The 16,753-nt window shown below is 43.5% G+C and overlaps 1 protein-coding gene across 7 annotated transcripts in view; it reads right to left on the minus strand.

The window, feature by feature from the left end:
* Positions 1 to 16,753, minus strand: part of GPATCH2L (G-patch domain containing 2 like) — a 55,515-nt gene that overhangs the window by 11,360 nt on the left and 27,402 nt on the right. For all 7 annotated transcript variants that reach the window (XM_053281509.1, XM_053281491.1, XM_053281518.1 and 4 more), the window contains one exon: positions 15,017 to 15,102. In XM_053281509.1, the coding sequence (XP_053137484.1) occupies positions 15,017 to 15,102 (86 nt within the window). The remainder of the gene's footprint in view (positions 1 to 15,016; positions 15,103 to 16,753) is intronic.

Consider the following 16,753-nt stretch of genomic DNA (forward strand, 5'->3'; position numbering starts at 1 on the left):
TCAGTCATCTGGCTCACTGAACAACACTGGTTTTTCAAAACTTCTTGACAACTGTGCACCACACTAACAAATGCAAACTTGCGTAGTCATCAGTACAAGAACATGCTACAAGAGGTTTTCAAATACTAGATAAATGGGAATCCTGATTAGCTGTATCCACAGGTTAATACTATTTAAACCAAACTCAACACATGGGATTGGGGGGAACAAGGAAAGAAGTTGCACTCCAGAAGACTCGGAGTATCTACTCCCAATTACTAAATTATGGAAACATTTAAATAACCAGAAACATTTCACATGCACCACCAGTGCTTAGACAAAGCAGACATCTGCAGCAGGAGGGCAAGGAAAGGCATGAAGCCAAACCAAGGCAGACAACACACAGGACTACCTTAAAGAACAATTCTGCACAGCAAGCATTACACTTGATTTTAAACACCACCCCTCAAAAGTGGATTTTCCTTTTAAATTCAAATCAATCGGATTTCATTTTATTAAGTTTCAGTTACACCAAACTAATCCGATAAAGCTTCAGTTAGACTAAACTAAAAAGTTCTGGGCACTTGAGCCACAATTTGGCACTGAGTTAATCATGCTTAAGAGCGTTGATGTCAGCCAACTTCTGTGTTGGCTTGTGCCCTTGTCTTGTCGTAAGGGAATCTTGCTTAATGTGCTCTCAAGCACACAAACACAGCCAACCAGAAATCAATTAGTTTCACAACTGGCTTGTCTCTATGCAGATACAAATTATGTGGGGCAAAAAGGAGGTGGGCTGAATGACCAAAGGTTTTGAACATGCTCCAGGTAGTATAAAGGTTCCACTCAGCTGCATGTCAATATGTCTGGACTGTTATAGCAAGTAATTAGTATGCATGCTTGTTCAGAATATATATTAATTATGGGGAACATAGTATGCTGCCATCTACTCAGTCAGACTATTGGCCCATGGAGCTCAGTATTGGTCTACACAGGCTGGCAGCGGCTTCTCTAAGGTTGCAGGCAGGAATCTCTCACAGCCCTATCTTGGAGAAAAACTGATGTGAATGAACTATTCTGTTTCTGTATATTTATGTTCCCTATTACGTTTTGACAGAAACATATGAAGCTGCCTTATAGAGAGTCAAACTACTGGTGCATCTATTTTAATATTGTCAACTCTGAATGGTAGCAGCTTTCCAGACAAGAGTATTTCCAGCTCTACCTGGAAATGCTGGGAACCGAACCTGGACTTATGCATGCAAAGCATGTGCTCTACTACTGAGCTACACCCCTTGTGTAAGATCTTAATCTCAAAATTCCCATTTCCCTAAAAGAAAAGGCATGCAGAAGGTCCAGATCCTTTTCCCCTTTCTTTGGCTATTCCTGCCCTTTGGAAAACCCAAGACAACACACAGACAAACTGTAACGCTTGGGTGTTGTACTACAGTCCAGTTCACATTCCAGAGATTCCAAGCAGCCCCGGTGACTGCCAAAAATGGACAGCATGGTGGGAAGTATTGGGAAACATTGACAGACAGGTCAAGTGTTATTTTGGTTCTGATGGTTTGATGGCATAAGGCAATTGAAACAGGAATGTCCTTTCTATACAAACTGTCACCAATATAGGAAACAGGAAGGTCATCAACATTTGAGGCTGGACAGGTCCTAGTCATTCCCTCAGCAGGCACTGTTGAAACAGTTTCAGGTGAAGAAGTGGTAGGACAGTGATCCTTGCGTGCCACATCACATGGTATACTACACCAAGTACAGGGGACATCTTTGGAGACCCAGGAACACTGTTGGACCAGGAAAATAGTCCACTGGAATCTAGGCTGACAGCCTGATTCCAAGACCTGCATGAATTTAAAGTCGAGGTTGCCATAGCTGTATTTTATTTGTCCATCTGTAAAAACATTGTCCTTGCTTTAGGCAGGAACCGAGAAGAACTCAGGTCCAACTTGGAATTTCAGAGTGTTGGCCCAACAACCATCTGGACAGGGTTTAGATTTCTTCCAAACAGCACAACTAGTCAGCGTCACAGGAGTTGAAGGGTACCCCACGTGAAGAAATGAAACAATGTTTCCCAAACTATTTGATCGGGCTGACTTGAGTTGTTTCCAGGGAAAACAGACATTCCAGACACATCAACCAATCCTTTTTATATCAGGAATCATCATCTACATCTTGGTTGCCTGGCCGGTTGTCTGCATGAGCAACCAACAGACTTTTTAAACAAAGGATCTGTACCTTCTAAATGCTTTTTCTATTAGGGAAAAAGGAATTTTGATATATTAAGATCTTACAAGTGGAGGGCCATTTCATTCCTTTCAATGGCATAACTATACTTACATGAAAACTATTTCTGGTGGCATCTGCATCAATACTAACTGATTTTTATTTTAGACAACATACAACTCTTAAACTAAGGTCCCTGGGCAAATACCATGTCACTTCTGTATATTGTACATCAACTAGAAAAGTAAATAAGTATTAAAAATCACTGTAATTCAATTTAAGCCCAAAAACCTTGGAATGCTACCCAAATCCAAGTCTCCATTTCTAGTCCTCAATGAACTGCTCTATTACACCATAATCTGTGTAGAGGAAGTTCAAAGATCCAGCAGAATACATGCTGGAGCAGAAACATAGACCTACTCCATTAAAAGCATTATACTGTCATAAGCAATCCAGGCATACAGAGTACACACCAATATCAAGTTACTTGTCTGTCAGTCTTTACAATCACATCAGCAGTAATAAAAGCAGCAGACAAAAATTGCATTGCCAGTGAATTTGGACTCTAGAATCTTCAGGTTACTGATTTAGGAACTTGTAATTCTCATTTGATCTATGCAGCTATGGCTATTTAGAAGGATCAACTGAGATTACATTTAAATGTATTTATGTGTGATGCTTGATATATTTATTTCATTGTATTAAAATGCTGAATCCTCATATCTTTATTGTTTTTATGTACTATACAGGGAAACCTCATTATCCATGGATTCACATATCCGCAGTCAGGAAAAAGACACCCGACCTTGGGAAATGGGGTGGCGGGGAGAGACACACGTCAACCTTGCGTATCTGCAGCTCGGGGGTGGCTCGAAATGACTGCCTAGAGATGTACACATCAAGCGGTATAAAAATATGATAAATAATAAACAAACAGACCTAGAGGGCCTAAAAGCAGAAGTTGTCGATTAGTTATATGAGGATTCTCCTTGCAATGTCTAGCAAAAGGGGGAAATTATCAGAACTTCCCAACTGCATGGCAATACAGCCTGGAGCGGCGGGACAGCAGGGGAGGGAATTATGGCTGTTCCCACCAAATGCATGTGATGAAAGCAAGATGGAACCAGACGTTGTAAGAAACTCTCCACATTAAATAGACCCACATCTTCGTATCTAAGTAATGTTAAATTGCAACTGACCTTTGGAGTGACAACCATACAAAGTATTCCCTTCAGGACAGAAAGGGGCCACAGTGGAGAAACAAAGTCTTTTGTTACTGTAATACTGAACCTAGCAGTTTCATGACCGACAGAGAGCTCTGAAAGTACCTGAGGTATCAAGTCCCTCACTGCAAATCCACATTTTGCTGATACAGTTCAAGGCTTTTCCCTCACTCCAGTTTGGACAGTAAAATATAAGGACTGTACTAAGAAAGTAACCACAGGAGAAAAAATGTTCATTAATCTACTGCCTTCCAAACAATCTGTAAAGTTACCTTCATGCAAAATGAAACATTCAGTAGAACACACTTACTACCAAGAATATTGGTACTAAGGCAGTACTCAGCTCTTGTAAGTAAAGCATCCACTGCAAATACAGGCCACATAAAAGCTGCTTTTTCTAAGCCTTGAGGTACCACCCGGGGCTATTTCTGATGGCTTCAAAGGTCAAAATTAATAGTGAGAACAGAGATCCTCCTCCTCTTTGAAACCACACCAGCCAGCTGGGCACCCAAGTCTGATCTGCACATCACAGGTAGAAGTCCCTACAAGTTGCTCATCCAATCAGCACACTGCACACCGAGCCTAATCTATGCAGATTAATCCATTATACAGCACAAGATGGCCAAACAGGTATTTAGGCATTAACAGATAACTAGTTCATTAAAAAAAAAAATATGGCCACCCCTATACAAGAAACCAACAACCAGAGTGTAGCTCTAGGAAGAGAAGTCTTTCACACCCTCTTCCCCAAACACTGTTTACCATACCTCTTGCAACTGAACACCCCATGGAACCACTGCCACACATATTTGCTCTTGTCTTCTGGATGCCCATTATGCTATCCACTAACATCAAAGCCAGCACCCCACTGCCCATCAATGAACATAGGACTGATTTCCACCTCTCTCCCCAACCCAGCACAGAGCTGGCACAAGCAGCTGAAAATATGCTGAACCCACTAGTAGGGGCCGATGCCAAGGGATGCTTTTGGCTTGATTTTCTATTGCCTTCCTTAGGATTTATTTATAATGTTTGGCAGATGTCTGTCAGGTGAGATAGCTGTTTGGCCAGGGGCAAGAAAAGGCAACCAATCCCCTATTCAGCAAGGTGTACAGCACTTGCAGCTGAATGTGGACACAATGGACAAAGAAACCACCTGCAAAGACCTAAGGGAGGGTGGGAGGGCATGGGACAGGTAGGAATGAAGAGGAAGCCCTGGGTGCCAAGAGGGCAGGAGGCCTGGGGGCAATCCCATGGAGGGCTGTGGCAAAAGCCACAGAGAGGGGACAGAGCTAGGCCTGTGCTGCCCCTAAGAAGTTCAGATAGAGGCCCTGGGTGGAGGTGGATGCTAGATTGCCTTGCAGTGGGAGAAAGCCTGGTGACTGATTGAGTAGGGGTGCTCAGTGGCTCTCCACTCATCTGGATGGCAAGTCTCCCTCTACGGCTTGTCATGGACAGTATGGCAATATGGTACTGATCTAGAGAAGGATCAGAGTAAGAGGGAGTGGGATGGTGCTACTGTGCTTTGCAACAAGGGAGACATTGTTGCACCAAGAAGCAGTCTTCAAGGTATCTTTATGCAGGTACCAGGGCCCTACAATGTGGAGCTGCCCCCTTGGGCCCACAAACCTGTTACAGGGCATTGTTACATTTGCTTAATGTATTTGTTTAACAGATGTAGGAGGATGTCTTACACTGGCAGATGTCACAGAGCCATCCAAGGGATGGCTGTGGTATGGGCTCTGCTCGAGTGGAGCTCAGACTCTCATCCCCATGGGTAGTTTCTATTGCCCTCAGTGAACAGCAGTCAAATGTTCAACCCATCTTTAATCTGTCAAATCCAAGATCGATAATGCACCAGTTCATAACACCTTGAATACTGATCTCCGGCTGAGCCTAAAAACACTTACGGTGCCCTGGATCGATCACAGGGACGGCAGAGTTAATAGCAAGAGCTCCTTCCTGCCACCCAAACGATAGCACGGGCCCGTCTGCAGCCAGCACGCAGAAAGGCCCAACACGGGCTGCAGACTGGCCTGCACTGTCATTCGGGCGGCAGGAGGGGAGCTGGAAGGAGCTCTTGCCACCCTTACCAGCCCTACCTTGTAGCTGCTGCGCCCGCTGCCTTATCCCGCCGCGCACAGCAGCTGTTTTTAAAGGTAAGCAGCCCTTGCCGCCTTCCCCACAGTGGCATTTTTTAGAAGATAAATGGGGAAACTGTCCCCTCCCCACTCCCCAGCCCTTTACCGGTAAAGGGGAATCATTGCTGGATTCCCATTTACTGCAAGTATGGCCATCAAGCCGGCTGGACTAGTCCAGGCCCGGGCTCATTTGAGCCCAAACTGAGCCACCCAGGGACAGTTCGAATCTGGTCTGGATTTGAACTAAACTGAGCTGGTCAGTTCCATGCACATCCCTACTACCAACCCAATTGGCCAAGACCATTAAGCACTGCCTTAGTGATGGGACCAAGGAATGTCCCACACAAAGCACAGGAAAGAACGGGGTGGGGCGGGGCATGGAACCTTTACATTGCCAGCTAATATACAAGACTGGCTGTGGAAAAAGAATCAAATGGTACTTAGGCTGCCACCCCAACAGAGTTTCCAAGTCTGAGGACAAAAAGTGGTACAGGGAAGAGTTGTTCATGCAGGCTTCTTCCTGCTTTCCTCTTTTTTTAAAAAAAGCACTGTCAAACAGAAGCCATAACAGACAAGGCATGATTAGTAAATGCTTTGTGCTCTTAAAGAGCAGCAATTACAGGCATGTGAAAAGAAGGGAAGCAATCCCTGAGATGCTCTTCCTTGCATGCCTCCCGAGAGGCAGCAGGCCATTAAAATTCCATGATGAAGAATCAAAACAGCCTGGGAACAGCCAGGAGGCAATACAGCAAATTAATACACCAACCATCCCGAGGGAGGATGGGGGGGGGAGCAGAAAACTCTCTACGCTTTGCAAAATAAAATTATGCCACTAATGATAACAGTCACCAAACACACACACACACACACACACACACACACAATCCCACTTCTAATGATGGGTGTGGAATTCCCAGTGCTGCCTCTGATGCTTTGAGAGAAGTCTCACCACATCACGGATAGAAAGCGGGAAAGGAAGTCTTGGTCTCTTACAATTCATACAGCCTTTCAACTGCACCTTCCAAAGAGCCCTCCACACAGAGAGCCTTCTCCTTGACACTGAAAAGCCCTCCTTGCACACCCATGGCTCTGCACTCAGCAATCTGGCTGGCGGCTCTGTTTAAATGAAGTTGTGGGTTACAAGTCAGTCACTATGCTGCCAAAATGAATTGCACCAGAAGCCACTAGGGAGGTAAAGAAAACATGGGTTAAGGCTGACAGGTGGGGAGGAGGGGGCAGAATTTGCCTGACAACAGTGCTTCAATTGCATAATACCGCTGAAAAAGGTTTACTAAAGGCAGACAGTGCTTATAAGAACTGGCAGTCTGAGCAATAAAGGAATAATTTGCAAGGCAAAAAGCTATGGTGGGTAACTATGGCCCAAGGTACTGCACTTTCTGAAGGCTGTCTTATTTTTCTTATCTACTGGGCCCTCAAATATTGTGTCTCCCGAGAACCCCAGGCTCCATAAGCCTGGACTTGTGGGCAGGCTCCATCCATGGCAAACAGGCTCTAACCAGGGACATAATATTTAGTTGAAAGCTTTTTCAAGACAACTTTGCAAACAAAAAGTTACATGCCCGCAAAATCTGGCCTTTAGAAACTGCAAAAAAAAAACACCACCCCACAAACACCCCAGCTTTTAGGAGTTTCCTTGCTTCATCACCTGGAAGAAATATATTCACCATAGCAAGCATGCATACAGCCATTTACTAACCGAACTCAAGGCCTCTCTGGATCCTAACCAGTGATGTGGGTGTTCTGGAAATTATGAATCTGAACATGGTCAATGCCCTAGACAGACTGTGATCTGGTTTGGCACATTTAACTGAAAACTAAAATATATATTCACATTAATTTTATGTACTGGATAAATACCTCAGAAAATTATGTAATTTGAGCTTAAATATTTCATTGAGAGGGAGAACACATAAATCACATTAAATGTGCTTAATGTGTGGTGTACCGATCCCCCTGCTGTTCAACGGAATCCCTTACTGAGCTCACGGACTTGGTTGCGGAACTCGCATTGGAGTCTCCCAGACTTTTGGTACTGGGGGACGTCAATGTTCATTTAGGGACCAATTTGTCCGGGGCAGCTCAGGAGTTCATAGCAGGCATGACAACTAAGGGCCTATCCCAAGTGGTCTCTGGACCAACGCATATTGCAGGTCACACACTTGATTTGGTCTTTTACTCTGATCAGGGTGGTGTTTAGTGGGTGGGGACTCCTGTGATTTCCCCATTGTCATGAATGGACCACTATCTGGTTAAAGTTGGACTTACAACCACTCCCACCTCCGCAGGGGTGAGGGGCCTATTAGGATGGTCCGCCCAAAGAGGTTATTGGATCCAGTAGGATTCCAAGAAGCCTTGGAGGGATTCAATGTTGGCTTTGCCAGTGATCCTGTTGATGCCCTGGTTGAGAATTGGAACAACTTGCTCACCAGGGCAATAGACACAATTGCTCCAAAGCGTCCCCTCCAACTCATTTCAAAATTGGCCCCTTGGTATACAGAAGATCTATGGGGGCTGAACTGGCAAGGTAGGCGACTGGAGCACAAGTGGAGAAAGAATGGACTCGAATCCAACAGATTACAACATTGAGCACATCTAAAGATCTATGCTCAGACAATACATGGGGCAAAGCGGTTCTTTTTTGCCCATATTGCCTCTGCGAGTTCACATCCAGCGGAGTTGTTCAGGGTTGTGAGGGGACTAGTATCTGCCCCTCCTCCCTTGAACCAGAATTTGGAGTCATCAGTTACCTGCTGCGATGTGTTTAAAGTTTTCCGCAGATAAAATCTCTCAGATTTGGGCCGACTTAGATGGAAACTCCACAATTTATTTATTTTATTTATTATTTATTTGATTTATATACCGCCCTTCCAATTAATTTGATGTCTGAACTGGAGGTGTCCAACAACTCCTCTTATGCAATTCGACTGGATCAGTTTCAGTTTGTGACTCCTGAGGATGTGGACAAGCTGCTTGGAGCGGTGAGGCCTACCACTTGTCCTCTTGATCCTTGTCCAACATGGCTTGTTCTATCTAGCAGGGAGGCTGTTGTAGGCGGCCTGGTGGAAATAATAAATGCTTCTCTGAGGGAGAGCAGGATGCCTCCTTGTCTTAAAGAGGCAGTTATTAGACCTCTTTTAAAGAAGCCTGCATTAGATCCCTCAGAGTTGAGCAATTATAGGCCTGTTTCCAACCTCCCATGTCTGGGCAAGGTAATTGAGAGGATGGTGGCCTCTCAGCTCCAGGTGGTCTTGGAGGAAACTGATTATCTAGACCCATTTCAAACTGTTTTTCGGGCGGGCTATGGGGTGGAGACTGCCTTGGTCAGCCTGATGGATGATCTCCAATGGGGAATTGACAGAGGAAGTGTGACTCTGTTGGTCCCTTTGGATCTCTTGGCGGCTTATGATACTATCGACCATAATATCCTTCTGGAACATCTGAGGGCGTTGGGGGTGGGAGGCACTGTTTTACAGTGGTTTCGCTCCTACCTCTCGGACAGATTCCAGATGGTGTCAATTGGAGACTGTTGCTCTTTGAAATCTGAGCTTAAGTATGCAGCCACAAGGCTCCATACTCTCTCCAATGCTTTTTAACATCTACATGAAACCACTGGGAGAGATCATCAGGGGATTTGGAGCTGGGTGTTACCAGTATGCTGATGACACCCAGATCTGCTTCTCCATGTCAACTTCTTCAGGAGCTGGCATATACTTCTTCAAGAGCTGGGCGGGCAGAAAAACTGTGGTGGCAGCAAGCATGGGACATAGCAGCCAGCCAGCAGGGGGGGCAGGGGGGATCCGGCGGCAGTGATCTAGAGGTGCAGATGCTCTGCATCCAGCCCAGCTAGTATACAATATTGTTTTATACCAGCATTTCCAGCCTCCCCAGCTCAACAAAAGAAATGAGACATTGTTCTGTGTGTTTGCCAATAGAGAAACACAAACCAACCAGTTATCTATATAACTGCTTTTATTGAAAAGCAATATATATTTGTTGTAGTAGTTTTCCTTTTACTCACAGTCCAATGGAACAAAGAATTACAGTTGTGGTTGTGTTTTATTTACCCCCAATTTAAAAATCAACAGGGCTGGAGGTTAGTTAGTTGGTCTCACTCACTCACTCACTCAACAGGTAGCTGCAACTTTGAAACTGCCCAATTTGCCTGATATTGTATTGCCATCCACTCATTTTCCACTCAGATGGAGAAAGACTCCTCGAATCCAAGAGATTACAGCACAAGAGTGCATATTATCCCTGCTAATTAGGCAAAGAGGCACCATTTAAGGTGATGATTATCTTTATTTAGCAGGGAGAGAGTAACTGGACCTATCCACCCCCAGCACAATACCTCCAGTGACTGTTGCTGGAGTCTATCTTATGTTTCTTTTAGATTGTGAGCCCTTTGGGGACAAGGGATCCATCTTATTTATTTATTTATTTATTTATTATTTCTCTGTGTAAACTGCCCCGAGACATTTTTAGAAGAGTGGTATAGAAATTGAATAGATGAAGAACTATGCTCCGGTAATGTATGCAGCCAGGAAACAGTTCTTTTCTGTGCGCATTGCATCCACAAGCTCATGTTCAGCAGACTTGTCTGAGGTTGTGAGGGGACTAGTACGTACCCTTCCTCCCTTGAATCATTACCCTTCCTCCCTTGAATCCCTAGAGCCATCAACTGACTGTGACACATTTAATGAGGTTTTTTTGTATAAAATCTCCCGGATTCAAGCCAAACTGGATTCCACGATTATTATAGAGTCTACTATGGTGGTGTCCAGCAACTCCTCTTCTGTGGATAGGTTGGATAAGTTTCAGTTTGTGACTCCCAATGATGTGGACGACAGTGTTCCCTCTAACACAGATTCTCAGATGTTGATGACTATAACTCCCATAATCCCCAAGCAAAAGCCATTGCAACTGGGGATTCTGGGAGTTGCAGTCAACAACATCTGGGAATCCCTGTTAGAGGGAACACTGGTGGACAAGCTGCTTGGAGAAGTTCACCTTACCACTTGTTCTCTTGACCCTTGCCCTACATGGCTTATACAATCTAGTAGGGAAGTTATTGGAGAGGGTCTTCTTAGTATCATCAATGCCTCTCTGAGGCAGAGCAGGATGCCTCAAAGAGGCAAATACAAAGTGCTGGTTATTACCTATAAAGCTCTTAATGCCTTGAGTCCACAGTAGTTAAGAACACCTTCATTATGAACCCCACCACCTATCTGAGGGTGCCAACAGCTTGTTGGGTGGCAACTCAAAGGTGAGCCTTCTCGGTAGTTGTCCCACTGTGGAATGCACTTCCTGCTGAGATTAGAGCAGCTCCATCCCTGTCGGATTTTAGGAAATAACGGAAGACACATCTCTTCAGCCAAGCTTTGTAGTAGTTGGTGTGTTTTATGGGTATTTTAATTTGATCTTTTTATATGTTTTAACTGTTAGAATCTTGGTTTGTTTTATGCTGTAAACCGCCTGGAGACTCCAGCAGTGGACGGTATACAAATTTGCTAAATAAATAATTGTTAGACCATTTTTCAAGAAACCTGCATTAGATCCCACAGAGCCAGGCAATTATAGGCTTGTCTCCAATCTTCCATGGTTGGGCAAGGTAACTGAGAGGGTGGTGGCTTCTCAACTCCAGTCAGTCTTGGAAGAAGCAGATTATCTGGACCCATTTCAAACTAGTTTTTGGGCAGGCTATGGGGTGGAGACTGCCTTGGTCAGCCTGATGGATGATCTCCAATTAGAAATTGACAGGGAATGTGACCCTATTGGTCCTCTTGGATGTCTCGGCAGCTTTTGAAACTATCGACCATGGTATTCCCTCTCACCTTGGGGTGGGAGGCAATGCTTTGCACTGGTTCCATGCTCATACCAGCGTGGTGTAGTGGTTAGAGTGCTGGACTAGGACTGGGGAGACCCGAGTTCAAATCCCCATTCAGCCATGAAACTAGCTGGGTGACTCTGGGCCAGTCACTTCTCTCTCAGCCTAACCTACTCCACAGGGTTGTTGTGAAAGAGAAACTCAAGTATGTAGTACACCGCTCTGGGCTCCTTGGAGGAAGAGCGGGATATAAATGTTGTTATTATTATTATTATTATTACAACAATTATTATTATTATTAACACACAGCACTTGCTGTTTGTGGTGGATTTTTCGACTTTTGCTCTTATTGCATTTGTTCTTAGTGCCTGTTCTTGTGCAGCCAGTATTAAACCCTCTGTTTCTTTCTTCAAGTTGCCATTCTTAAGCCATTGCCAGGTCTTGGTGATGTCTGATTTTCCACTTATATTGTGCTAATATTGACCATGCAGTGGTTTATTTTTCCATTTTTCTGCTCGGTTCTTGACTTGTTCTTTCTTGTAGGCCTGTTTTGTTTATTATAATAATACCACCACCTCTCAGGGTAGATTCCAGATGGTGTCACTTGGAGATTGTTGCTCTTCAAAGAGAGAGCAACTGTATCTAGTCCCGCAGCGCTCCATTATATCTCCAATGCTTTAACTCCTGGGAGAGATCATGAAACTGCTGGGAGAGATCATCAGGAGATTTGGTGCAGGGTGCTATCAATATGCTGATGACACCCAGATCTATTTCTCCATATCAAGTTCATCAGGAGATAGCTTAACCTCTCTAAATGCTTACCTGGAATAGGGAATGGGCTGGATGAGGGAGAACAAACTGAAGTTGAATCCAATCAAGACAGAGGTACTTGTTTTATGAGGCTGGAACTTAGGAAGTGATTTAGATCTGCCTGTTCTGGATTGGGTTATACTCCCCCTAAAATATCAGGTATGTAACTTGGGAGTACTTCTGGACCCAAACCTATGTAGGTAACTCAGTGGACCAAGTTGCTGCTTTGCAGATGTCCGTGAAGGTTACCCTTGAGGGGTGTGCAACTGAAGAAGCATAGGCACAAGTAGAATGGGCCTTGATTGCTTCTGGTGGCTGAACATTCTGTTGCTTGTATGTCAGTAGGATGAGTTTGACAAGCCAACTGGATAATTCTCTGTCTAGAAATACAGGAGCCCCTCAAAGAGCCTTTATATGCTACAAATAGGTGTTTGGTGGACCTGAAGTCCTTATTTCGATGTAGGTAGTGCTCTTTGTACATCTAAGGAGTGAACTGCACATTCTAATGGAGTTGAAGGATCTCTGAAGAGGATGACTAGGACAATGTCCTGGTTGAGGTGGAAGTTGGACACTATTTTCGGTAGAAAATCTGGGTCCATACTCATCAATACTTTGTCCGGATAGATTCTAGTGTACGGTAAATCTATCCTTAGGGCTGTTAATTCACTTACTCGTTTGGCTGTAGTGATGGCCAATAGGAAAGTCACCAGTTTGATGGAGGCCGAACTCATAGGTTCAAAGGGGACTTCAGTCAAAGATGAAAGGGCCAGAGATATACTCCAGGGCTCAACAGGCATGTGAACCGGTGGGTACAGATTTTAAAGGCCGGTCAGGAAAGCCTTACTCTTCCAGTGCGAAAAAAGTGTTTTTCCCTTGTAACCTGGCTGTCTAGGATAATGAACTTTGAGAGACACATTGGTCAAACCTTGAGACTTCGAATCTGTGAGTAAGAGAAGTACGTCCCTGATAGTAGCGTGGTCAGGTTGAAAACCCTGTTTCCTTGCATGAAGTTTAAAATGAAGCCATTTGCTCCTATAATTGTGCCTGGTAGAAGATTTCCTCTGGTTAAGAAGAATCTTGTTCAGGAGTTGATCTGCCATGCTATTAGGCAGAACGTCAGAACATTTGGATGTAGTATCTTGCCTTTCCAATCAAATAAATTGAATGAATGAATGAATAAATAAATAAATAAATAAGAGATCCACTACCTGCCAGAGTCTTTGGTAGTGGTTCCTTGACAGTCTGAGTACTTGTTGGACACCATGGCATCACCAGGATACAGGAAGTAAGAGCTGTTAGAAGAGAAGAGACCACTTGGCTGACCAGTGGTCAGGTGGAAACATATAAGGGATCTCCTGCTGCCAGTCCACCTGGAAGGCGACTCCCAGAGATAGTGGGTCATGTTCTGCTCTCAAGCAAAAGCAGTTGCACTTCTTGTTCTCCAAAGTGGGAAAAAGATCTATGGTATGTAGATCTTTGATAAGAGTGGTGTGATGCACTCCGTTTTGATTTCCCACTCGCGTTGTTGTTGCTGAGGGAAAATCCGACTCAGATTGTCTACCAGGATGTTGTCCAAGGCCTTTATGTGTAATGGATACACTTGATGCCGGATGCACCAATGCCATAACTGTAGGCTGAGAGTGCAAAGAGTTTGAGATACAGCCCCTCCCTGGCGACTGATGTAGGCCAGTACCGTAGTATTGTCCTATTGTCAAAGTCTGTTCCAAATAGTCCAATTAACACCAGCAAATTGTGGAAGCCTTTCCAATATCCAGATACACCAGAGTAGTCGTTAAAATTCCATTCCTAGTCAAATCTAATAATCAGTCTATTTCTGTTTGTTTTTTTAAGATAAAACTCACAAGAAGAACTAGTCCGACGAGGAGCGATAGCCCAAGGACTGCACGCAATGGCGGTCAGAAAAGAACTGAAGAACATGGCACCCAGCCCACCTTTAAAGAGTACACTGAAGGCATGCAGGCAGGGCTTGGTTGCCGTGACGAGCTGCAGCATGTTACCGAGTAGGACCTGTGCAGGTGCATTACCCATTCTTATGGATCTTGATCCAGATCCCCGGGAAACTGCACTCCCACTGCCATCACCAAAGTATTCAGCATTATAAAAGATTCAGAATATACAGATACAAGTTAGCGATAAATTGGAAGGAGGTGGGAAATGTGAATGATGCAGGTTTACTAAAAATGGATTGTGGCTGCCCAATCTGAGTTATCTGGGGGTCCTTATTACAAAGAGCACTGGCAACTACTGAGGCGCACAGGCACCGAAGGCTGGTGGTTAGCCGAAGGCTTAGTGGTTAGCCACTAATAGGAGCCAAACTGCCAGGTTGAACTCTGCTTCTGGGAAGGTGTGGACAGAGCTTGTTGTCACCGTAAGAATTCACTTGTTTTGTTTTAGAGGCAAAAGAGATGGAGCTCTGGTTATTCCAATGTGAAGAGATAATGCCAAATCAAGCAGGACACACCACAAGCACTTCTTGGACCTCTTGGAAATTTCAAGTGACACCTAAGTCTGCATAATTACACAAATTGCTACTTAGATATGAAACTCACCAGGTAATCTTGTGAACATCTCTCAGCCTAATCTACCTCACAGAATTATTGTGAGGGGGAAATAATGCAGGGAGGATAAATGGTGTGTGCCACCCTGAGTTCCTTGGAGAAAGGATGGGATAAAAATAAATCATAAGTAATAGTCAATCGAGAGTAGCTGTGATAAAACAGAACCACCATTAGACCCCAGTGAAATCCAAGCATGACGGTTACCTGGCTGTACAGTGCGCTGGTGAACACCTTCGGTGGGAGGCATCAGCAAGAACATCCAAGGAGTAGAGGGGAGATAGTGGATTGAACTGGAAGGCAAGAGAGATGACTGAATTAACAGGTATGTAAAATGCCATTATCTGAATATAGCTGGTTGGACCATACTTCCTTAATTCAGAGTACCTAGATTCTTTTAATAAATCTCTAATAGTAGACCAGCTCTGACTCAAGGTCATTTTGTGTATTCTTTTGAAGGAGATAAACCAACTGGACTTAGAACACACCTATCCACATATTAAAATAATCTTGCTCTTTTTTTAAGATGACTATCTCTGGAGATTAAGAGAGAATCTGTTCTCATTCATATAGGTCTGTGTATCATAACTTCAGACTACCTTCATCAGAAGATTTTTCCATGAACACGCTCACCTTGAGGATTATTTACATAAATAACACCTTTAGCACCACAAGATGCTCTTTTGCACAACTACAGAGTCAAACAATTCCAACAGAAATGTAACTGTCGCTATCCTTTCACTGAAGGATTAAAATATTTCCCAAATTCAGTTTTCAAGAAATTTATTACTACAGGGAAATAACTATATACAGAAGCTTCATCACAGCTAGATAAATTTTCTTTTATCTTAGAAAGCAATGGAGCAGCACTTTCAGTTCTCAGAAGAAGTAAAAGTTGTTAAAATGTCCAATAGGACATGTGATACTGTCCTCCTGAGACTGTACAAGATGGGAGGATTACATGTTTGAATGCTCCACTGCATTAAAATTTCCCTGCACGTGTAAAGCTAACATGCCAGAAAGATAGTTGACCTCAAATGTTTCCCTTTGATGTGCAAACTTTGCATGTGCAGGAAACAAGAGGAAGCATTCAAACATACAATCTCCAAGGCACTGACTGTATGCATAAACATACAATCTCCCATGTACCCCAGCAGATTATATCATGTACCCCACTAAACATTTGGATCAGTTCAATTTCAAAATGGAGATTTCTAGCAACAGATGGTAGTACTAAGTACCAAATAATCTGTAATCAGTCTTGAAGTAACAGAAGATTATTTCATGCTTTACTATACTGGCTAGCTTCATAGATGCTTGCAAATTCTAACTTTACAAATATCTATGGTACTTCTCTCCATTTGCTCCTAACTTAACTCTGACTCAACAAATCATTAGCAATCCAACGTGGTGAAAATTGACTTTCTGCCTCTACTGTAAACAAAACATGCAGATATTTTTGTAAACATTTAGTGGATGGTATAAAAATGCAATGAGTGAACAAATGAACAGATAAACAAATAGAAATATTTAGTACTATTTCCTTTAAACACAAATTAATGATTTCCGTTTGAAGAACAAACTGACAGTTCTCCAGTTATTACTGGCTTTTTATTAAGAAATCTGAGAAACTGAGAAGACCATGCCAACAGCTAGAAGCAGAGGGTCAGAAGTATCATCATCTTCAACCAGATTACGAGTCTGTCACAAAGTACACATGCTAGACATGGTAAGGAGGCAATTTCCTGTAACCAATGGTAGCACTCTGGTAGTTATCACAGAAAGAATATTTTTTTCTGTTATTGTATCAAAGTGTCTGTAGCAGGCACTCATGCCCACTGTCTGAAAAAGCAAATATTTGAATGTCCAAATGAGCAGAGGAAGGACTACTGATAATAGCAAAGTGTTAGAATTCCCATAGCCATAATCCCTAAATATGGTAAA

This window comes from Hemicordylus capensis, chromosome 1, assembly GCF_027244095.1.
Source record: "Hemicordylus capensis ecotype Gifberg chromosome 1, rHemCap1.1.pri, whole genome shotgun sequence".
Taxonomy (NCBI): domain Eukaryota; kingdom Metazoa; phylum Chordata; class Lepidosauria; order Squamata; family Cordylidae; genus Hemicordylus; species Hemicordylus capensis.